The 24,175-nt window shown below is 37.9% G+C and overlaps 2 protein-coding genes and 2 long non-coding RNA genes across 5 annotated transcripts in view; 2 read left to right on the forward strand and 2 right to left on the reverse strand.

Moving 5' to 3' along the window:
- Positions 1 to 413: 413 nt before the first annotated feature.
- Positions 414 to 2,475, reverse strand: LOC144648958 (uncharacterized). Its single transcript, XM_078508411.1, has 4 exons — positions 2,311 to 2,475; positions 1,774 to 1,939; positions 1,388 to 1,460; positions 414 to 816 (listed from the first exon to the last, which is right to left on the reverse strand). Exons 2-4 carry the CDS (start codon positions 1,869 to 1,871, stop codon positions 478 to 480), a joined length of 510 nt encoding a protein of 169 aa, XP_078364537.1. The 5' UTR covers positions 1,872 to 1,939; positions 2,311 to 2,475; the 3' UTR covers positions 414 to 477.
- A 3,736-nt stretch (positions 2,476 to 6,211) lies between these two features.
- Positions 6,212 to 24,175, reverse strand: part of LOC144652375 (uncharacterized) — a 60,843-nt gene continuing 42,879 nt past the window's right edge. The window contains exons 1-3 of one of the 2 annotated variants that reach the window (XR_013570518.1): positions 7,463 to 7,572; positions 6,750 to 6,881; positions 6,212 to 6,368 (exon numbers count right to left, since the gene is read on the reverse strand). This is a non-coding gene — a long non-coding RNA (uncharacterized LOC144652375). Of the gene's footprint in view, positions 6,369 to 6,749; positions 6,882 to 7,462; positions 7,573 to 24,175 lie in introns of those variants that run through there. The other variant, XR_013570519.1, reaches the window with a different exon arrangement.
- On the forward strand, positions 12,501 to 14,377 carry LOC144652339 (uncharacterized). The gene is made up of 4 exons (XR_013570483.1): positions 12,501 to 12,681; positions 13,273 to 13,443; positions 13,757 to 13,915; positions 14,276 to 14,377. It is a non-coding gene; the product is annotated as an uncharacterized LOC144652339 (long non-coding RNA).
- LOC144648667 (uncharacterized) lies at positions 15,260 to 16,774 on the forward strand. Its single transcript, XM_078508170.1, has 2 exons — positions 15,260 to 15,417; positions 15,927 to 16,774. Exon 2 carries the CDS (start codon positions 15,946 to 15,948, stop codon positions 16,573 to 16,575), a length of 630 nt encoding a protein of 209 aa, XP_078364296.1. The 5' UTR covers positions 15,260 to 15,417; positions 15,927 to 15,945; the 3' UTR covers positions 16,576 to 16,774.

A 24,175-nucleotide genomic window follows, 5' to 3' on the forward strand; every position in this document is an offset into this window, starting at 1 on the left:
TCTTAGGTAAGATGGAGCTGTTCTCTTAATGTGAGATTTCTTATCATCTTAAATCAAGATCTATGTTCGTCTTACTTTAATATGATAACGTCTTATTTAAAGAGTTCTGAGGTAAGTTGTAATTTCATCTTAAGTTCAGTACGAAAACTATTTCACCTCAGAACTCTTTTTTTAAGACGTTTGTCAACTTTATTTAAGATTTCATAACATCCTAAAGAAGATGCTTTTCATCTTAAATTAAGTTGCTTGGGAAAGTACGATAAAAAACACAAGACCGCCTCTAATAAATTGTTTTTAACAAGTTTATTATACTGAATATCAACCCTTTATTTTGCTTTCCATTTCTTTCTTGCTGAGAGTTAATACCGTAAAAAAATGGAACATAAATGACCTACTGATGTTCCAAAGTTAGTGTTCACCAACGGAACTGTCACATAACACAACGCTAAGGCCAATCAGCCAATAGAGAAACATAAGCTAATCGGCCACCCTGTTCATTTCTTTTGTGGCTAAGATGCCTAGACAGGCATTTTTAATTGTGCCGTGGTGTAGGCTCTTTCTGACTGGTATCCCGGTAATAAATTCTTGTAAGAAGAACAGTGCCCCGGAGCACTCACTTGGATAGGCAAGATCAAACACGAAGAAAGCGCCAACCAGGGAGATAATCGCACAGGGCACTTCTCTAAACTGTAGCCAAGGTTGCTTGTCAATGACCAATCTGATGCTTTCACTTCTTCCATTGATTGTTGCGCATAACAGAAATGGCTGGCTTCTCTCTTTTTTTTCGTGACATGCCTTGTTCATGTCTATAGGGGCCTGTGTAAATGAAATGAGAGGGATAGATTTATTAATTAATTAATAATAATTAAACAGTAATGGTTGCATAGTTACATTGACCAACTGCAGATAGTCTAACACACTTTATTTGAACCTAATTTTTTTATCATTTACCTTTCACTAGGTTACCTTATTGTTCTTGATTTTCGCGGGATCTTTGTTTGCGAAAATAGAACGGGCGTTTATCGTTTGACTTTATTTTCACGATGTGGCTAATGAAATGTGTTACAAGGAACTAAATTGCCAGAAAATTGTCAAAATAATGGTTTGCATTAAAAAAGTAAAGTAATTTTAATAGTGTCTGATCCATGACATTGAACAAAACAATATAACACAACGAAACTTTACTCAATCAGTTTGACATCTTCCTTTATAACAAAATAGAGTTAAATTGATGACTGTACCATCGTTATTTGTCGCAGAACCTTATTTGTCAGGTCTTTAAAAAATTTAAGTTCCAAAATAGTAAGTAACAATAAGGTGTCAAAAATGATAAGATAATTTTAAGGTCTTATTAGCAAATGAGGTTATCACCCTTTTGATTACTCACCTCCTTGATTTCAACGACATTGCCTGGAGCTCTAGAGCCCCTCTTTTTGTACATCATGAGCTCTGCTTCACTTCTGCAATGCGAATACAATTAAGATACATTAAGATTTACTTTACAAAAATGACAGGTGATAAATGTGTTCCTGTGAAAAGCATCAATCAATAATACCTGTTCTTCTTGTTTACTAACTGAACATTTGGGTCCGAACATCAAAAATGCCTGGAGAATATGAGGTCGCTCGATAAACAGACAGGAAAAAGTGTGTGGCGAAACGTTGGGCTCGTGTTTCTCACAAGTCAAAGCAAGACTTCAGAAACTCTCGATTTTCTATTCATCATTCTTTTTACGCTTTTTTGTTCAATAACACATTGAGATTTGCGTCATACCTGTGCCGTTTTGATGATCGTCGTACATCAACACCAATGTATTGCATTCCCTCAGCCCCCTTGCATACGTCATTACGTGGGGTTAAAACAGTTCCCATTTTAGAACCACTTCCGTTAAGAATGTTTCTTGGTTTCTTCTAATTGTTTGGGCATGTTCTTTAATAAACTGAAAACAAAAAACATTTATACATCAGTGCTTGTGCTGAATATAAGTTACTTGTGCCGTTTTATTCCATTTTTTGCAAGGGATGAAGCCCTCAAAACAGTCCTATCAAGAACTGCATAAAAGACAATTATGCAAGTGTGACTGCTTGATTCTTTTATTGGCCTAAAATTTTGCTTATATATCCATATACTTGAAAAAACCCGGCAAGGTTCGATTAAAACCTCGAGCAACACAAGATCAAAACAGGTTAGTCGTTCAGTTATCCTTTTTCGTTGATACTGGCACGTTAGAGACTATGCTGAGCAAGGGAAAACCAGTAAAGATTTTTTCACTATTCAATTCTGTTGGGTTTTGGAGGCCTTTGTATTTACCCATTATCTCCTTCACCCTTGTCGCCGCATCAAGGCACCTGATTTCCGCTTGCCTGTAGAGCTGTGTCTCTGTCATCAGGGTGGACACAACCCCTGGTCTTTTAAGCTCTTTGTCGAGAGCCTAAAGGTGCCTTTCGATAGCCAAATCATCGTTTTCCGGTGGCTTGAAATCGCCTCAGATGGTGTTAGTGCTTGATGTTTTTTTGGGCAGTTTGGTGTATGGTTCTTTCAGCCCAGTCTTGACCAACTGCTGTGGTTCGAAAACCACACCCGGATCGCCTCAAAAATTGCACCCTTTTAAAAAAATGTTTTAATAAGAGATAAAAGGAATAAAAGATAATTTAAGACAAAAAAAAGGTGACGATAAATTGGTTCATGCTTAAAGGTCTCGTACACTTGGTGAAAAGACACAGGGACATGCTGCAGCAACAAAATTTTGTGTTTTTTACACTTAAGAGACGTAAGGCTGGGTTTGTATCGGTAACATGCATTTGTAGCAATGACAAAAACACAATATGTTCACTAGCAAGAGAATGCAGCAGGGTATGTCTCAGGGATATGCCACTCATGCAACACAAATTTCTGCGAAATTTTATCCTTGTGGCATGTTGCACGAAGATCAACGAGTTGAAATCGGTTTAACATGTCCCAGGGACAAACTGCTGAACAATTCGTGTTGCATGAGCCGAAAAATGGTCTTTGAGTATTCATGAGGGGGGCGTGTTGCTGCGACATGTCCCCGCTTCTTTTTTTTTGTGTGTGTAAATACATTTGTTGCTGCTACAAGTCCCCAATACACGTCCCTGATTTTTCGTCCCCTCAGTGTGAACAATATAATATTTTGTTGCTGCGGCATGCCCCAATCATTGTAAAATAACTTAGATAAGACGAGAGACTGCACAATAGTTTTTTAAATGGTAGAATGTTCTTGAGTTTTCTCAGTGTAGCCAGAGTTGCGTAGCAGGACGCTGAAAGATGTTTGACGTGCTCATCCCATTCATTCCAAGCAGTTTTGTTTTATCTACACAGTCAATGTGACTATTGTTGACTCTAAGATCTACATCTCCTTTGTCCAAAGAATGGACTGTTGCTAACTGTTGCGTTGAGATCAGCATTCCTTTCGTTTTGCTGGGATTCAGGACCAGCAAAAATCTGTTGAAATGCGTTAAAAAATCTTTTTATGATAAAATAGGAGGTCGCAAAACAGATTTGAAAAAAGGGATTTTACCTGAATAGATGTAGTGCGTCAGTGGTGCGTGAATGACCTGTAGCATTCGAAAAAAAAAAAAAACGAAAAAAGGTAAACATGGCGGTTTTTTTCGACTATTTTGCTTGTTTACAAGCAGAAGTAGGAGATTAGGAGTGATGTGGGCAAAATTTGGAACATTCTTGTCTACTCTCAAGGGACTTTTTTAATTTCTCAAGGGACTGTTTTAATTTCTCAAGGGAGTTCTTTCCGCTTAGTGGGCGATGAAAGGGTCTCTTATTATTATTGCGTCAACACTTCCGATCTCGTGTTAAAGACGTGACTTGTCACATATTCCGCTGTAGGTGATGAAAGGGTCTCTCATTAGTATTGCGTCAACAATTGCGATCTCGTGTTAAAGACGTGACTTGTCACATGTATAAACGTTATATAACAGTTATTTTTATGCGTGAGTATCTCAAATGAGATATTACACAACTAATCGAGAATGTGAGTGGTTCAGTGTTTCACAGTCTAAAGCGTTGTACTAGTACAAGCGTCTCACTCACTGAAGCCGGGCGCTAATATTTAACCTAAAATGATTAAGAACGGAAATTATCTTTTCTTTCACAAACTATTCGTCGAATACACTCCCTTTGTTCGTCTTTAAATGTTTTGTGAACAAAACTCTTGAGAGATTTTCTAAAACCTAGAAGAACTCGCTTTCTACTTCATTCCGCTCAACCTGCGCTCAACACCCGCCATGATAACAATTGTTTTTGTCTACGTGCGATATTTTTGGACCGGAAATTAGACTTGAACTCCATTAGCCGCTGTGGGTGATGAAAGGGTATCTCATTAGTATTGCGTCAACACTTGCTATCTCGTGTTAAAAACGTGACTTGTCACATGTATAAACGTTATATAACAATTATTTTTATGCGTGAGTATCTCAAATCCGATATGACACAACTAAGGATTTGTTTTCGCGACAATCGATTGCGTTAGTCACGCTTAACACGAGTGAATAATCATTTATTCGCGTTCTCAATTCAAGGGATTTCTTTTCGGTGTGGGTGAACAATGCGTCAGTCAACACTTGAAGGCAACGTATAAGTCGCGCTAATATTTAACCTAAAGGATTTGTTTTCGCGACAATCGATTGCGTTAGTCACGCTAAACACGAGTAAATAATCATTCGCGTTCTCAATTCAAGGGAGTTCTTTTCGGTGTGGGTGAACAAAGCGTCAGCCAACACTTGAAGGCAATGTATAAGTCTTTCACAGACTAAAGCGACGCTAATATGTAACCAAGAACGTAAGAACGCAAGTTTGGACTGGTACAAGCGTCTAACACACTAAAGGAGCGCTAATATTTAACCTAAAACGATTAAGAACGCAAATTTGTACTTTTACAAGTCTTTCACATTCGCGACAATCGATTGCGTTAGTCTCGCTAAACACGAGTAAATAATCATTTATTCGCGTTCTCAATTCTAGGGATTTCTTTTCGGTGTGGGCCGGGGGTGTGGGTATATATGAAGAATGTATTGAACCGCTGAACTGTTTGTTTGCTTTAGTAGGCCGGAATAAGCGTATACGCGACACGAGTACTACAGTATATTCAATGTGTTTTCGATTGGGTTTTCTTTGGCTCCTTAATTTGCGGTTGAGTTTTGTAAACAGCGCGTTGTTGACTTCTAGGTTTCAGTTTTAATTTAGAATGTGATGTGGAAGTGTAAAGTATTCAGGTAAGCTAAGTTATTTTCAAGACTTCCACTCCTAAACAACATGAAAAGCGTCTTTCACCCTTTAGCAAAACACTACTCCATACCACAATTGACAGCCAACAGATAGACCATAGCAAAATAGTCGTAGTCTCATAGAGACCTTTGATTTATGTGAAGAAAGCGTAGGAAAGTGTTTTGTTTGTATTGAGTTCCAGATACCACAAGGACAATATGGCACTTTGTGAACCATATATATATCCATAGTATGGCGGTCTTGCTAACTTTGTACACGTTCATTCCAAAAGTGCGCGACCACTAGGGCTTAGTGAACATTGACACAAGGAAAAAAACAGATTTCGTACCGTCGTGTGTCACGCTCGTACCTAGGGTACGCGCGGCCACTCGAGCCTGCGCACACGTCTAGTACCCAGGGCGCGTGTCTAAGGGTCAGGCTCACGCTCTCCCTCCCCGATAGTGAGACGCATTCCATTCTGTGACGTCGCAGAATATGCAAATTAGACACGTGACCACCTGCCTGGCCCTTCATTGGTCCATTCAAATACTCCCTGCAATCTGATTGGCTACTGCCGATACCCTTTCCTCGCATTTTATGCTAATTAGGTTACTTCCGGTTTTTTCACTTCCGGTCCATCTCGGTTGCTATGGAAACCCTCATTTGATGAGTACTTCTTCTAATTATGATGACGTCATCCCTCATTATATATGCAACATGACATGGTTTTTTTTTTTTGTCCCAAAACAGTTAAAAAGAAATGATACTAACAAAACTGTGGTGCTCAAAGAAGCAGGTGTCAGTGTCGATCGAAGGCGCTGAAAATGGTTATCACTACCTGAATGGGGATCGACCAAAAAGATTTTTGTACATCTTGAAAATATTTTAATTTTTAATTTCTCTACCGCATTTCCCTCTTCGTAAGTTTCCTTCCCATAAATGAGCCTTATCACAGGCTTTGTAAGGGATACACGTTTTCTTTGAAACAAAATATAAACAAGCGATGACAGAGGTCAATTAACCCACTCATTATATGTTTATTGAGCTTTTAGTCTTAATCAACTACAATGTATTGAAGAGTCTCAGTCCTTGTAAGTCCATGTGTCACAGACCTTCAATTCGGCACATCACTAAAATTGACAATAAAAAATAGCAAATATTAACTATCAGAATCATGTTATTAATTTTAGATACTCTTAAATTATTTTAGTTTAAAATTTATTATAAAAAACTGTGAATATATTAACGATAGGTGTTCTGTTAATAAGTTTTTTGTTATAACATACTCTGAATTGGCAACTACCACAACACAACTCTTTCCCGGGGCTAACAGGTTATTATTTTAGGATTTCGAGGCAATATAGTACGCAACGTTTCCTCCAAATATATTTAGTCTATGAAGGAGTTTCTGTCTTCCCAGTTTGATGTCATCGGCATTAGAAGTAGATCTCATCAAATCTGATGGGCTTGTTTATTGTTGTAATTCGTTATGGCCACTGAGATCAACATACCTTTTCCCTCATCACGTTTTGTCGATACTGATTATTATAGTTTCCTGGTGGGTAGTAGCGCGCCACTACATAGGTCTTGCCACTTTTGGTCGCAACACCGCATCCCAGTTTAGTAGTGCTCTTCCAAACCACCTGCAATATAAATACAGTTTAGAGGTTTATACACTTCTCGGTCGGGCGCAAATAGAAGTACTCGAGTGCTATAATCCATGCTTGTAGCTGGAATGAAATTCAAAAGAATTCTGCAGAATTGTCTTTTCCTTGTAAGCAAATCTATTTATTATAGATTAAACTCAGAATTAAAAAAGCTATGTTATGGACGGATCAATGATTTTATTTTAACTTCATATCTGGCTGTCTTACATTGGAGAAACAACACTTTTCCCTTGAGGAGGAAGCTAGGGGAGGGGTGATGGGGAGATTTGGAGGGAAGTAAATTGAATAATTAACAATTTAATCTATAGTTTCGGCGCATTCTCGATGGCTGAAAATGCATAAGAAAATGAATAAGTATTTATCGAGTTATTTGCAATGCATTTGACTTAAATATTTAACTATTCGAGCATTGTCCATTTCATTTCTTGTTAGCATGGATTGTAGACGTTGTGCAAGCGTAACGGATAAAATGTGTTAAAAATACTTGCCCAAAAAAACAAGCCCAAAACTTTTTTGCTCCACCTTCCCGCCTGGGGGAAGGGGACAGAAAAGCTCACCTGCGTGAAATGGCCAGTATTCATACTAAATACAGGGTTTTTGTAATTATAGTACTCTATTTCATCGTACCTTAAATGTGGACAAGAAAAACCAGGTTACGCAGTTTTTTTTTTACACTAGTTATGGTAAGTTAAGTAAGTATGGTTACATTTTACTGTATATCTTAGCATGGCTTTCTAGTGTCCATTTTAATGCATGTATTTTTGTACATTTTTAGAACAGGGGGCAACTGTATCGTTCATCAATGTCATTATATCTGCAAACCTCTTTAAATAAAGTTGTTCATCTAATCTTATCTTATATAGAAATTTCTATGTGGTTACTCATGATTTTAATTCTTTCAATTTGTAACCCTTAGAACGGCGTTCATTGTTGATACAATAATTGAGTATTACCGTTTTTCTCACGATGTATTCACTTGTGAGTAGAATCGCGACGCTTGGACTACACATACTATTAGCCTTTAACAGGCGATACGCCTAATTGCAATAATGTTGCATATATAATGTTGCATATATAATGAGGGATGACGTCATCATAACTAGATGAAGTACTCATCAACCGAGATGGACCGGAAGTGAAAAGACCGGAAGTAACCTAATTTGCATAAAATGCGAGGAAAGGGTATCGGCAGTAGCCAGTTAGATTGCAGGAGTATTTGAATGGACCAATGAGAAAGCAGCATGTATGCGCATGCGTAAAAGGGAAAACCACGTGACTTAGGGGGTTGATGACGTCATAGGAGTCGGTCCCAGGGTCCTTGGAGTGTCGGGGTCCGGTTAGAATGAACTCGGTCCCAGTCCCCGCGCGGAAAAAAACGACAAGACAAGAAAATAGGTGTAAAAACAGATTTTTTTAATAACAGGTTTTTTTATGTTAAGGTACAAGACACTAAAAAACGGTAATAAGTGGTCCTAAACATCATGCATTTTCAAGCTTTTTACCGCTGTTTCATATGTCGACAGACTCCGAAATGCATAAAATGGCGCCAAATTTTGATATTTTTTTGCCACACTCACTGGATTTGTAAGTCAATTGCAGTGAAAAACGGAAAAAAAAAAACACGTCATAAATCTGCTAAAAAAAATTACGCTGGTCAGTTGTGCTGCCGGCACAAAATTTCCCACATTTCTGGTAATGTGTATCCTGCATTTCTTTGGGATCATTCGCAATTCTTGCAAGCATTTCATTCTCATGCTTGGTTAGATGGTGGGCTGCAGTAAGCTGAGTCATATCTACCTCTTGGTTGATCAACATATTGTACAAACAAACAAACAACGGGGTGGTCCACCCTGAACAATGCTAACCAAAGAAATCTGTGCGCATGTGTGGAATAACCCTTTATGAGCATATAGCATTGAGTCAGTAGGAGAGCCATTTGAAAACATCAGGCTTCTGATGTGGTCAATGACTGATGTTAAAAATTCCTTTGACATGTCATTTTTTTTTTTTTTCTCTTATAATCCTTTCCAATCTCTTCTCTATATCTTTTCAAGATGAAGAACTCTGTTGTCCCAGGTAGAAACTGGGCTTCCTTGCCATTCTCATACAATAATTGGTATGCTGTGATAGGCTTTAAACTTTGCCTCTGCCTGGGTATGGACTTCAGCATATGGGTCTCTGTTAGATGTTCGGAGCAGAACTCTTTTCCCTCTAACCGGCTTTAGCTTGGACTCTTTCTCATTAAATTTCATTAGGCCAATTGCTACTTCTTCATCTTTGTCTTTTGCTGTTGTCGTACTCACACGCTCTTACCACTGGTGTCCTGTCAATTTATGATAAGCAGAGAATGACTCAATGGCTTTACCACTGACACCTGCACTTGAAGAGGGGACTGCAGCACTTGAAATTGAACTTGCGGCACTTGAAGATGGCACTGAAACTATACACAAAAATAATTACATTCTTCATAATTGTTATATATTCAGAATGCTTCTTTAGCATCTCCTGCCCAAGAGAGAGGTCTGACTTAACAATGCCTGAAATTTTACAGGTAGGGAAGCTGAGTTTTTGACACTTATTTCACTTCTACTGCTGATCAAATCAATTTTAATTGTCGCTTATTTTTTTGAATGTAACTGCACCATCGTATTGCTTGCTTATTCATTCGGCGTGGTTGTTGGCCCTAGATGAATTAACTGATCAAAGTAGCCTTTTTCCTCAATCTGAGGTTGCAAGGACCACAGGTTCTCAGATGGCACTTTTTTACACTGTTTAGTGTCATCCTCAGTAAGATTTCACTTACCCTTACATAGTCCGATCTGTGGAGGTGTTAATTTTTATATTGGGGCTATAGTTCAAATTTATTCCATGTGGGATTCACATGCCCTAAAGTGCCATAATGTTGAATTTAAAAGAATGGTTTGCAATCCTTTGACCAGGCAGCAGGAAATCATGCAGAATTCTCATTTACATTCCAGGGAAAGAACTCAAAGAGCCTTGAGCCTGATTAATTGTGCCTCTTCTATCTGTTTCTTACCTGTGCAAGAAGGTGGACTTTGACCAGCATTTCCAGTTGAAGAAAGTTCTAGTAACAGAATAAAGAAATATTAATATTACTTTTTTAAAAACTCACTTCTTATTTCTTTTTTATGTTGTTTTGTATTTCCTCTTCATTGATGCGTTCATTGATTCATTCCTTTTTCATTCATCCATCCATCCATCCATCCGTTTAATCAATCAATCAATCAATCAATCAATCAATCAATCAATCAATCAATCAATAATTCGCTCGCTCGCTAAATAATTCTTACAGCAGAACCTATACACAACTTTTCCCCTCTATTATTAATTTTCCCCCTCCCCCCCGCTTTTATAGTATTTTTAAAATCTGAGTGTCCTAAAAATGCAAGGTTTCTGACGTGCAGACATAAATAGTTAACCCAAACCTTCATCTGAAAGCTAACCAGGTAAGCTGATCATGCTACTGAACCAGCTAAGCTAAAAGAACAAAATAATTATTTGGATTTAGTCTGCAGTCTGCAAATCAGTCTGCAAATGTTGCATAGCGTAAAATACATCTTCTCCACGAATGCAAGCTAGAGTGCACTCGCTCAATCCTGGTCCACTTTAAGTATTTCTGTCAGAAAACTACATGTATAGCACAGCTTTAATGTTTGAGAAAATACAGTAAGCTCTTACTTATGACTTGACTTGGCAAGCTTGTATCATGACATGAACAAACGCATGAAGACTCGATCTCCCAAACCTTAGTTTGACTGCTTTTTGTCAGTAAAAAAATAATAGACAATAAGGAACGTTAAAATACTCTACCTTTTCCACAGTTTGGACAAAAGATGCCATGAGGTGTATTGCCTTTTTTTTTTGCCTTTTTTTTTTTAGTTTTCTTTTTGCTGTGAGGCTTTTTTTTTTGCCGCGAAATTTTTCTTTTTGCCATGAGGAGTTTTCTTTTTGCCGTGAGGTTAATATTCTCTTTGCCGCAAGGTTTTTCTTTTTGCTGTGAGGCTTTTTTTTTTTTGCCGCGAAATTTTTCTTTTTGCCATGAGGAGTTTGTTCTTTTTGCCGCAAGGTTTTTCCTTTTGCCCGAGGTTTTCCTTTTTGCCGTGAGGCTTTTCTTTTTACCACAAGGTTTTTTCTTTTGTCGTGAAGTTATTTCTTTTGCCGCAAGTCTTTTCCTTTTGCCGTGACAGTTGTGGGCCACCGTAGAAACAAGTTCTTCAGTGAGGTAAGTTGGTGCGGAGCTGCTGAATAGTGAACAATTCATATTTTTATTAAAGTGCTGAGTGATATCGTCACTGAATAAAAGAATATAGCAATTAACATAGAAATTAAAGGTCTTTATGAGACTACGACTATTTTGCTATGGTCTATCTGTTGGCAGTCAATTGTGGTATGGAGTAGTCTTTTGCTAAAGGGTGAAAGAGGCTTTTCATGTTGTTTAGGAGTGGAAGTCTTGAAATCTAAATTTTCTCTTGAGGGTAAGCTCCTGTATCTTTTAGTCATGGTTGGTAATGGATTTTCATCCCTTTGTACTTTGTATATTTCTAGTTTGGGGTCTGTTGCTGGAACTTTGGAACGTTTGCCTTATACCAGACCTTTTTTTAGTTGTTTTGGCAGCCCTATATCAGACTATAAAAATTTCTGCCTTCTTGGATATATGACACCTCAAAGATTGACCCTGATTATAAGATGTTCAGTTACTATACAGAACTCAACAAAGCAGCCTTGAAACTAGACTGAACTTTAGATGACCCTGGTATGGTAAATGACACACAAAACTATACCATTTGGCACGCGCCAGATGTTACATAATAGTGAGTACAATTACAAGAAAAAGACAAGCAAGCAAGCTGTTTGCCCCTGAACAGGTTCTAGGTTTAGATAAAAACACTCTCACAGCACTTTTCAAACTAGCATCCAGTGACAAGGACCGAACACTTCTCAAGTTTGCTGCCTGCGAGGCAGCTGGACTTACATCACAAAAGGCTTGGAAGGTTTATGGAATTGGTTCATACAAGGATCTGAGTAGAAAGTTACGTCTGGCTCTTCAAGAAGCGCTAGATTTTAGACAATCCGTTATTGAGCTTGCAGAAATTTACGACAAAGCCTTAATGAGGTCCCTTAGGTTAGAAGATGTCATTAATGAAGAAGGGGAAGACAATGTTGACTTCGAAGCGTGTGAATTAATGTCAACTAATGATGCTCTTGGCCCCCCTATCTTTCCTTTCTCTTCTCTTGAATTTCCAAACAGCCCTTTAAGACTAAAACCGCACAATATGTATAATGTGTATGTCAAATATGGACAGTGGGTCCTTTGCAGCTAATGGTCACATGGCACAAAATACACCTTACTGGACACCCCAGGACATCCAAAGAAAAGTCAAGCATGACTGGTTGAAGTTTCTTTGTTTTGAATGTCCCAGCACATTACTTGCCCTCCAACAAAGTGTTATTTTGTCCATGTGACTGTTAGCTGTAATGTAAGTATCGATAAGATCTTGGTTCCTTCGTTTTTAGTCGATTTTGGATTTCTTTCATTATTCTTATTGGATTGCATATTTTTTTTTTAATGGCGGCAATTTTAGTGGACTATGTGATACTGCCAAAAAGATCGGCCTTGGTGAACATTTAGAAATAAAATTGGCAAGGCTAGACAAAGCGGATGCCGCAAGAGGAACCCAGTGTTTTGCAATAAACACAAATTTACAAGCGGAGCTCGAAATGCCGAGTATTGGAAGTGGGACCGACATGCTGCAAGGTAAGTGAAGTTTATTTATCTGGCTTACAGTCGAACAAAGTTCTTGATTAAAAGGTGCAAAGTTCAGTATTTTATGGAGCATTTTTCGTGATCAGTTGACTCAAGCCGAGGTCTATCAAATTACAGTGAAATCAAATAGCACGTGAAGCTTACGTCACGCTGCCTCAAACACAGAGGTCTGTCTTCCTGTTGTCTTGTCACGCAACGTCACGCTCGGCGGTCAACACAACGTTAACGGCCACAATGGCTGCATAAGAGACTGTGGTTACTATGCACGTCCTTATGTCACTTTTCTGTGGTCAACGAAAAATAATCGAGTAAATGTGAATCTAAAATAGTTTTAACTAGAGGAACGTCTGATTCAGGATAGATTGGTGTTTCATCCTTGATGATGTAGGTAATTTTAACTTCTTGCTGTGCAAAACATGACACTCAATGAAAGACAATGAAAGTCACGTACATCTGGTCTACCGGTATGTCGAATAAATTGAGTGAAAATGCTTGGCTCGATACTTTTTTCAATATACGTTAAGTTTCTTTTACCAGCAGAAAACGCTAGCCTCAAAAGCCTCTTGTTTCTGTATCTTTTAGTGCTTGTTTACCCCGTGGAAATTGCATTTAGCAAGTCTTGCCCGCGAATTGTTGTTGAAGTTAAGGAGGCTGATAGCTCAAGGACAGCAGAAAGTGCAACAATCACCAAGCCGCCTGATTCCATGGAAACGCGCCAGCTTACAGAAGAAGGGAAAGAGCAGTTAAGAACAGGTATGTCAACTTACATGCCTTACTTTAGTGGTCAGGTTTATCTTCTTTCAATAATCTTGTTATTAAAAGGCACTATTTAGGGAAAACTTTTTATTCTTATTGAAGTACATGTAAATGGTCGTAAAATTGTTGTCTTAGCAAATACTGAATTACTCAAACCTTCTATGACTTCTATCTCTGTTGTTTTATAGAGTTAAAAGCACCTGGTAATCGCACATTGTTTGAGAGTGAGCCCGTCGTTGTAACTTAACTCACTTTCAGTACCAGCACTGATTTTTAAATAATACCGTTTTGTTTTGTCGTTTTATTTCAGTTTATTAAAGAGCATGCCTGCACAATAAGAAACCCAGAGTCATCTTTAACAGAAGTGGTTTCAAGATAGGAACAATCTTACCCCCACATAATTACTTACACAAGAAGGCTGAGGGAGTACAGTTCAATGATGTTGATGCACGACAATCATCAGGTACAGGTATGACGTAAATGTGCGAATCTCGGTGTATTATAGAGCAAAAAAAAAGAAACCGTAAAAAGAGTACAATTCAAGGAACAGTGCAAGATGAATGGAAAAGCGAGAGTTTCTTTTAGAAGTCTTACTTTGACTTGTGAAAAACACTTAGCCGAGTTTAACATTTCGCTTGGCACTTTCCCCCATCTGTTTATTGAGCAGCCTAAATTTTCTCCAGGTAATTTTCATGTTTGGTCCCAAGTGTTCAGTTAGTAAACAAGCAGGATAAGTGTAATTGATTGATGCTTTTCACAGGAACAAATTCATCAAATGGCTTTTTTTAGAAGTAAATCTCAGTGTATCTTAACTGTATTCTCATTGCAGGAGTGAAGCAACTGGCATCATTAGGAGCCTAAGAGCAGATGATGTACACCAGTCAATATTGTTGACATCAAAGAGATTAGTAATCAAAAGGGAAATAACCTCATTTTGTTTAAAGACAATCAGTGAATGCTTTCGGCAATTCTACTTTTCAACAAAACCTTGATCTAGAAACTGAAAAACTCCATGAAAACTATTTTTTGATTTGTGATCTACACGCAAAACAGAAAAACGGCTCCTTTTATTGTCGATTTCATTTGCGTTTAGAAAACCTGAAAAAAGTGCCAATTTTTTTTTCTGATAAGGTGGACTATTTTTAGGATTTCTCTCAGGTAGTACTCAAGTCGGTTTTTTTTAAAGTTATTGTTTGAATTCATTTACCACGAAAAAAGTCAAAATGAGAAAATTCTCGAGTTTTTTCAGGTTTTCGCCGTTCTCGTAAAATAAAAAAAAAATGTTGACTATTTTCGCTTACTCAATTTGGACCCCTTGATTGACAGCTGTCAAAAAATGGCACGAAATGAAATTCTTGTATGGCTTGTCTGGCGTTGCATCTTTGTATTGTGTCACTTCTTCTGTAGCAGTGAATCGAAGATGGCGAATTTTGTTAAGATTAAGATGAATGATAAAGTCATGAGACTAAAGTCTTCCACCTTAACGGCGGGAAACCTAACAATGGTTTTTAAATAAGATATGGATCACGGGATCTACATTTGCTGCGAAGAAGAAGGAGAGATCATCATTCCTACAGAAACTGGGGTTTTCAACGTGGAAGACTTCTCCAAAATGTACATCGTGAAGGGTGAGTCAACGCAACCCACCACTTCGAGAAGCTCCGGCGAACTTCTTTCACCAAGTAATTCCCTTGGAATCCCGCAATCTTATCAGAGCACAGCGCCCATGAGGAAAAATCTTATTCCTCCACCTGGCCAGGCCAGGCCAGGCTCAATGGAAGAAGTCACTTGTAGTAGTTGAAATCGTACCATCTGGTGCAATAAGTGAAAAATTCCAAGTGCACCTTAGTTTGACCGAGGATACCGCGTCAGTGGATGAAGTTGAGAAGATGCTTAAACAGCAACTGTGCTTTAAAGTGATTTTTCTCGATTCAAAACATCTCCCAGTCATGCCCGGAGAGACAACTAAAGGTAGGAGTCAACAATTTTGTCTGGGCAAGGTATTCTTTTTTCATCTGTAAGTTATGCAAGATTTCATACTTCTTCAGAATTTCCCCCCATGGCTTCCCTTGCATGATTTTTCCAGCTATTGTTTTCTGTGCAAGAACTTTTTTTGCAATTGACCATGGCCACAGGCAGACCAAGGGATGGCTTCGCTTATAATTTGCAACGGTTGTTCTCAGTAAAAAAAACTCCATAAATCGCTGAATTTGAGATCTTTTGTTCCTAAATTACAATAAACGGTGAGCCAGATAAATAAAGATCATTTACCTAATGTTGATTGTGTGTTATTGTGAGATTTAGTAGGGTTTTGGGACGATTAATTTATTTTTTTCGATCGTTTGAGTCAAACCGAAAATGACCATTGCAAATGATAAACGAGGCCATCGCTTGGTCTGCCTGTGAATTGACCAACCCCCTTCCCCCTCCCCTAAAAAAATTATGGTCTGTCCCTAAACTCCCCTCTTTCAAATCAACAGGATCACAGTTCTGGAGAGAATGCCAAAAGATTTTCGTAGCCAAGAAAAGTCAAAGATCGTACTTGACAAGGGGGAGGGGCCAAAAGAAAAAGCCCACAACAGGAGATATTCTGGATCGATTAAGGAGGATGATATCCTCGATGCCAAAGAAGAAGACGACTTCACAGAAACCCCTTCACCAGGACCCAGCCAATCAGCCTTCCAGCTGCAAGTCAAAATCAGTAGTTCTTCCCCTCAAGAAAGTGTTGAAGAAAAAGCTGCTAAAATGCTTCAGTCAATATTTAAGTGCATAATTTGTCTTAATCAATGCGAGCTACCAGCAGCTGCATGTTTCACTTGTTATGCCGTTATTGGTTGTGTGCATTATCTAGAGCAGTGGATTGAAACAGGCAACTCTTTGGCAAAGTGTCCACTGTGTCGCACAACTGCTGATTATGCGGTTATTCCAGTGGTGCGGAAAATTGCCAATATCCTGAGGCAGTCAGTCTCTAGAAGCAGTATTGTAGTGGAAAATGGCGCAAGTGACACCGACACCATCCCTTATGGCATTGAAGATGAAGTGAATCATTCAGACGAAGATTTTGACCTTGTCCAGTGTTGTAAAAACTCTGTTTTTTCTTCGTCACAAAAATTTGAACAAATTTTGTGAAATATAAGGCTCTTTTCTTACTGGGGTAAAAGTTATAACACGTCAACATTGCATAATATACGTTATATGACAGTTCCGTTGGTGACCACTAACTTTGGAACATCCGTCATTTATGTTCCACTAAGTACAGTATTAAGTCTCAGCATAGGATTCCTTTGAGATCTTTAAGATTTACGTACTTGAGCTAAAAGAAATGAAAGCAAAATAAAGGGTTATTATTCTGTATAATAAATTTGTTCAAAATGATTTATCAGAGGCTGTATTGTTTTTGTATCGTACTTTCCCTAGCAAATAAATCTACAAGATGAAAAGCATCTTGTTGAGGATGTTTTAAATCTTAAATTAAGTTTACAAACGTCCTAATAAATAGTTCTGTAGTGAGATAGTTTTTATACTTTACTTAAGACTTTGAACGTCTTAAGTAAGATGTTTGGAATCTTTTTTAAGATGAAATGTCATCTTACCTCAGAACCCTTTAAATAAGATGTTGTCATATTAAAGTAAGATGGAGATAGATCTTGATTTAAGATGATTAGAAATCTCACATTAAGATAACAGCTCAGAACCTCTTAATTTAACATTTTAGTTTTTACGGAGTACCGGTACATCATAATTAGTAATAAATTCCCACTGGGAGCCCCCACTCCCAAACGCCCCAGGTAGGGATAAGATATGGGAAGAGGCGAGCCCGGAGGCGGAATGGGGCTTGAGTTAAGTCTATTGATCATAGGCTGCTTGTGTTTAAAATGTGTTGTTCCAGAAAACAGCCATACTGCTTCCACACAACCTTGTCCCCAGGCGTCCTCCACCTTGGTCATGCACGGTTCACTTGGCATTTTGGGACTGACATGCACGGTTCGCTGTGTTGTGGGCCTGTTCCCTAACCATCGAACCCTGCGCTCCCTGTTTTCCTGCCTTACCGCCTTTACCGTCCCACAGACTGGCGCCTGGGACAATTAGGCTTCCACAGAAGTCGGAATTTTTGGCTTAAATCCCCCCATCACCCTTTTGGAAGTTACAGATAAGGACCATACTTTAAGTATTCTAAAAAAGAGAGTGGGTGACTTACTGTGGAGGAAAAACAAAATTCATTGCAGTCTTTCAATGTGAGAAAAGTATGCCCTACATATCCTTAATTTTAATATTAAGGTACATCTGGGATTTCTAGAGATGGGACTAATGAACATTTAGAAGAAGATCAGAATAATCAGAAATATATTTAAAAAATATATTTAGAAAATTCGTCACTTCAGAGTCAGATTTTATGTGAAAAGATTTATTACAGTGTGCTGGTGAGTCAGTGAGTCATGTACGGTTCGCTGTGTTGTGAGCCTGTTCCCTAACGATTGACCCCTGCGCTTTCTGTTTTTCCGCCTTACAGCCTTTACCATCCCGCCAACTGGCACCTGGGGACAAGGTAGGCTTCCACAGAAAAATTATTGGCTTGAATTTCCCCATTCCACCCTTTTGGAAGTAACAGAAAAGGCCCATACTACTTTAAGTCCTGGCCACAGCAGTCTTCTACGAAATGAGCTTAAAATGTCAAAAGATGCGGTCGACCATCTTGAGTTCAAGCAGGTACATCGTATTCCGACGCGGTGAAACACAGATCAGGCAGATGCAAACAAACCCCAACCTATTATCGCTAAGATGTCGTTCTTTAAAGATAAAGGCCGCATTTTCCACACGTCAAGAACATCAAACCAACCCTAAAGATTGGCATGGCAGACGACTTTCCAAATAGAACATATGAGGAAAGAGCTCCTACCCATATTAACGAAAGCCAAGAAACAAAACAAGCAGGCATCTTTTTTAAGCATACTGCTATGATAGCTCCAAAGGAGAAAGTAGGACTTAATATGCCTGACTTTGATATTGTTAACAATTCTCTCAAAGTCACATGGATTAAGGGATTAAATGATAGTCCACACGACGCTTGTTGGAGTCACATTCCTCTGGCATACCTCAACAATGTGGGCGGTCGATTTCTTTTTGAATGCAATTATGAACTGAAGTCTATGAAAGTAAACATACCTCTGGATTTTTACAAAGAAGCCTTAGAAGAATGGCAAAAACTAACTGTTTCTACTCCTGAATCCAAAGAGCAAATACTAGAGGAAATTATACGGAATAACAGGTTCATCACAATCAACGGGTCCTTAGTCTACTATAAGCAGTGGCATGAAGCTGGTGTTACTAAAATTGGTGACATCTTCAAAGAGGACTCTTTCTTAACTTTTAGAGATTTTGCATCTACGTTCCAGATAAAGACTAACTTCCTGAAGTATTATGGCCTTTGCCACGCAATCCCTAAAAAATGGATCAATCAATTAAAAGGAAAAAGCGAACTTACAACGAACTCTTTATGAAGCGAAATCAATTTTTGTATATTTGAAAGTTCGGTATGCTTAAGACACTATCCCAAAGTTTGAACCATTTCGAGGAAAAAATGCTCCCTTTACTTTGCTTTACTTTAAGCTTGAAGCTATGAAGTAAAATGTCTCTGTGTAAGTTACTTGAGATTGAAATTTTAATCCCTCAGTCCTCTGAGTATAGGCAAGGTAATCGCAAGTACAGGTAGTAATATGTATAATGATACATGAATATTTACGACTATGTCAAGCCTTATAGGAACTTTATATGTTACACCTTGCAGGTATCACCTTTTAAAGCCAGTTAGGTTTATTATATTGATGTTGTTCATTTCTGAAATTGAAAGTATACATGAACTCATGCCTAGTGTTTACAAACCTGTAAAAAGCAATCTTGTGAATAAATAGGTATTCATGTATTCATGTAAGGTTAAACAGCTCACAGTTTCTCTCGGTATATTTCAGCTTAAATGTGATGCTCTTGCTAGTGAGCCAGTTATCCCCCCGAAGAAAAGAAAGACAGATCATCCATTGTGTGAAGAAAGCTTGCCTTGTCCTTCCACCCCAGTCAACACGTCTGCAGACACCTCTGATACCATTCAAGTTCATGAGGTTGAGTTACTGGTTATGTGCTCTTACATCTGGCGAGACTCTTTGTACTTCTTTGGCAGACCTTACTTCCAACCATTCCTCTCCTAATGACACATTACCTGCATTCCGAAGCACACCTTGTGAAACACCACTGACATCACATAAAGCACCAGTTGCCAGTTGTCAGAGCTGCAAAAGCTGCAAACATGGTGTCAAATGTGAGAGTTTGCAAAAAGCAAATAAGCGACTGAAGACACAAGTAGTGGAACTCAAGAAAACAATCAAAGAACTTCAAAGTGTGAGTACAATGTGCATGTATGCTCTATGTCCTTAAAGAAAAATGTGAAGAGGTTTTTATATTTTAAATATTATATTCAGGAAGGTATACACATTAGTGTATACCTTAAGAGGAAGACACAGTGGAACAACACAGGGCAAAGGGAAGAGTAAAAAGGATGAACAGTGAAGATGCTCCTCAGCAACATCTGTACACCTGGTCCAGTACTGGAACTGATACAGCCACAGATGACGAAGGTTGCAGCCAAGAAGTGACTGGGCTGCCTTAGAGGAGGGTACAGCAGGTGAAACCACTGAGGAAGAGGAGGAGAGCAGTGATGATGACAAATCAAATGACATCAAGTAAGAGTAATTTTAATTTCATTCAAAGCATACAATGTACTTTTTGCTTGAGAATCAACATTCTTGTCATAATATTCTGAAATCTTTTGTTTTTTGAATAATATTTACTTGTGAGTGTAAAGTAATTTTCGTTTTTTTTAAATTGCTCAAGGTCTCCTAAACAATATAACTACTGGTAGTTGGGTAATTCATGGTGGTGAGGAGGTGATGTAATATGTTGTTATTCTTTTCAGAATGGATCCAGAAACCCCTAGCTATGACGAACCAAAGTTTATCATGTTCTATAGAATGCTGTTACAGATATTCACCCTCTTTTGATTTACTTGTAAAGCTGAGGAACCTCAAGTTTCCATGAAACAAACTGGAACAATGGTGACAGTAACACAACATTGTTTAAAATGCATTAAAGGCTATGTGTGGAGGTCCCAGTCTTTTGTCCATGGTAGATGCACTGACGGTAATGTTCTTCTAAGTTTTGCTGTTTTAATGGCTGGTGCCTCGATAAGCAAGATTCTTCTTGTGTTTCGGCACATGGGCCTGTGTGTGTTCTCCTTGCGCACATTCTTCAGTTATCAACGGTCTATTGTGTATGTAGTAGTGGGTAGCATTAGTGTGTAATCGTAGTTTTAGTTACATTTACAGGAACGTTTCAGAATGATGCGATGTTGAGGCAGATCACGGAATCGGTGATGATCAATCAAACCAAAGAGGATCAACTGATCAACACGAAAGAAGAGTGGGCGTATTTCTGGATCCCAAGAGCTGTTGTCACGCAATCATGAAATTCTAGCTACAAACATTTCTTTGTATTTTATTGCACAATAGGAACTGAACTCTGAACTCTGTTTCCTTATTCTTTGGATATATTTTGTTTTAAGTTACTGCTATGTCTAGTGCTATTCTCGTTGTTATTTTAGATTTCGTTAGCAATTATTTTTATATTATCTTTGTATTTTGGTTAATATAGATAGCGTTATAGTTGCCTAGATACTAGGGTTATTCTTTGTGCAATGTTATATGAAGTCGTCTGAAATTTAAAATTTTTTAACAGCATATGACTACCAATTGACAAGGTCTTCTAACGAAACTAGTTTTTGTAGTCGTGTATATTAAGTGTGTTGTAGCTTTAGTTTGTTAAAACATAAGTTTCGTAAATATTATTAGCATGGTTAATCTTAGTACCGTGTCTTAATTTTTTGTAATATTATATATAATACGTAAGTGTTAGTATGTTTGTGTTGTAAATGAATAAATAATTTTAAAAATAAGCTAGATGAGCAACAGGAAGTAATAGCAGTGTTATACAACTTACAGGACTGTTTGGAACAATACAATGAAAGAACTCTTTAGAAATACACAGAATTCCCTAGGAAGCGTATATTTCCACAGAAGAAGTGGTTTTGAAACTTGATAATAAAAAAATTAAAGTTAATTTAAAATATGAAACTGAAAAGTACATTTGTACGAAAAATAACAATTATGATAAATTTAGAGAAAAATGGATATTTAACTCTGTTATAGATCTATTTATTTTACAAAGATATATTCACACATTGTAAGGCTAAAATCCAGTGATGAAATGTTTTTATGTGAAAGAGTGAGAGTGAGTTAATATAGTTACTGCGAGAGTGAGAGTAAGTTAATGTTACTGAGTGTTAGAGTGAGTTAATGTGCTATGTATGAAAGTGATAAATGATTGTGGCAGTGAATTTGTATGTATGTAACTGTATGTGTGAAATATGCGAATAAATTTAATAAAAAAAGAAACTTGCTAATGCACTTAAGGTCCCTGTTGTCCCGCAAGACATCGAAATTTCACACAAACTTACAACTTAAAGTGGCAAGGCAATCATCGCCAAATTTTTTTAGCCACAAAGTAAAAACAAATCTGTACAGTATGGCGCCCAGTTCTCGGCTGTGTCCAGTTCTCGGCCACTTTGTGTTCAACGCGTTTTTTCGCGCCCCAGTTGAATTAAAAAAAAAGGTATTTCCATAAAACTATAGACTGATTCTTGTGCACTAAGTATCTTGAGTTTGATCCTTCAACTCGCTTTAGAAAGCTCACACATCGAGTTTACGCGGAGCTAGGTGAATTTGTTTTTCCCGAAAACTTGTTTGTTTACAGCTCCTTAAAATTCACGGATGTAGTTAAATTCGTATTTTGTCCAAAAGAGCTTACCAAACAAGCTAATTTTTGGCATGTGAAACGTAGAATAATTGCGCTTTCTGCTTAAGTTAACTTTTTGTTGAACCGTTGTATTTCTTTGGTCTTAATTTGCTTCGAAATTTTTCCGTTCAACTTTTGCGTATTTGCCAGTTCTCGGCCACCCTGCTCGCTATCACAGCGTAGCGCTTTGGTTTTTAATAAAATTTCATCTGCTGTGGCCAAAATGAAGAAAGCAAATTTTAAAAATAAAGTTGGATTAAATCTCTAAGTTTTGAGCTGACTCTTGTCTTGTCTATTATTTCTACAACACCTAACTCTTTCAAGACGTTTTCACTATAAAATAAACCATCTAAATGCATTGGTCAAAACGCAATTCTGAGGTTTTGCCAGAACCTGCACATAGGCAAGCAACTAGGTGCGTTAAAAACCTTCTTTTCTAAAGTAAAACAAAGGCTCATAAAATAATTTGAGATCGACATAGCTAAAATAAGTTTCAGAGTGATTTTATGACTGTTATTATTCATTGAGCCTTTTTATACAGAAAATTACGCACATGCTTTTTGGTGGCCGAGAACTGGGCCCACAAACGGAACACTTATTTTTATTATGGCTCGGCCAAATTATGCGTTGACAAGCCGAAAGCTCTACACTAAAAAGCTGAATAATGTAGATAACTCTGGGCGAAATTTCAAGTTCCTGCGGTTCTTCTGAGGTAAGAAATACAAGTTTACGACAAAAGTGGCAGAGAACTGGGCCCCATACTGAACTTCGCAAGAGCTAAGTTGAAAAACATCAAAGTGCCTGACCTCTTCCCTGGCTCCTCCTACCCAAGAAGATATTTTGTAATAGTTACCGTTGCCGAATCATCAATCAGGCAAATGAAAAACGTAAAAAGGGCAAACTCCGTAGTGTCTGGTCTTTGCACAGGATAATATTCGTGCAAACCTCGCCTGAAGGTAGGCGAGTCAAAATTTTTGGAATTAAAGACATTAAATACCTCTTATCTTCCAAGGTCAACAGCAATACAAAACTGAACTGACTCCTAATCGGGAACGTGGATGATGCAGTACGGATCGAAAATAGGAACCTTAATTTGTGTAGGATCTAGGTTAGTGTTCGATTGCTTATCTGTTCTGTGTAACTTATTATGTGTGTGTGTATGTGTTTGCCTTTCTCCTTATTTAAGCTGTTTGTTTCTTACTTTTACTGATATGCAGGCCAATAATCTGTTCAAGTTTGAAGTTTTTTCCCTAAATGTTCTTGGAATAATCATTATGGTAGGAGGAAAACCAAAGCCACATGCTATCTGGCAGCATTAAACACCAAACACTCATGAATCATGTTCTCACATTTCAAAGGTTGATGTCAGTTACATATATTTAAGTGAAAACGAGAGGATTAAGTACCTGCTTAGAGCTGACAATAAACATACATCAAAAATAGTAGGTAAATATATACATTTAATGTTTCAATCAAAGTCTCTTCGAGATATCGACGTTTTTGCATGAAGTATGAGTCGAAGGTTTATCCTGTGCATTGTTCTTCAAACTTATCATTACAGTTTCTTTGTAGTTTAGTTTAACAATTTCCTATTTTCGCGGAGGAAATGCAGCCATATAATTTTGTCAAAAATGGCTCGTCCGCGCCGGGTATTTATACACATATTCCTTAACATTACACAAATAAACAGTGCAAATTTCACGGAGATCTGACAATTCTATACTTTAAAATTGCAAGGACCTTTCGAGGCAGTCGATTACGGCAGCGAAATTAGCAAATGAAACAGCAAAATATGCGTTCGACGCTTTGTTTTTGCGACGCCATATTTGAA

The sequence above is a fragment of the Oculina patagonica genome, chromosome 4, assembly GCF_052425735.1.
Source record: "Oculina patagonica isolate OP01 chromosome 4, crgOcupat, whole genome shotgun sequence".
NCBI lineage: Eukaryota > Metazoa > Cnidaria > Anthozoa > Scleractinia > Oculinidae > Oculina > Oculina patagonica.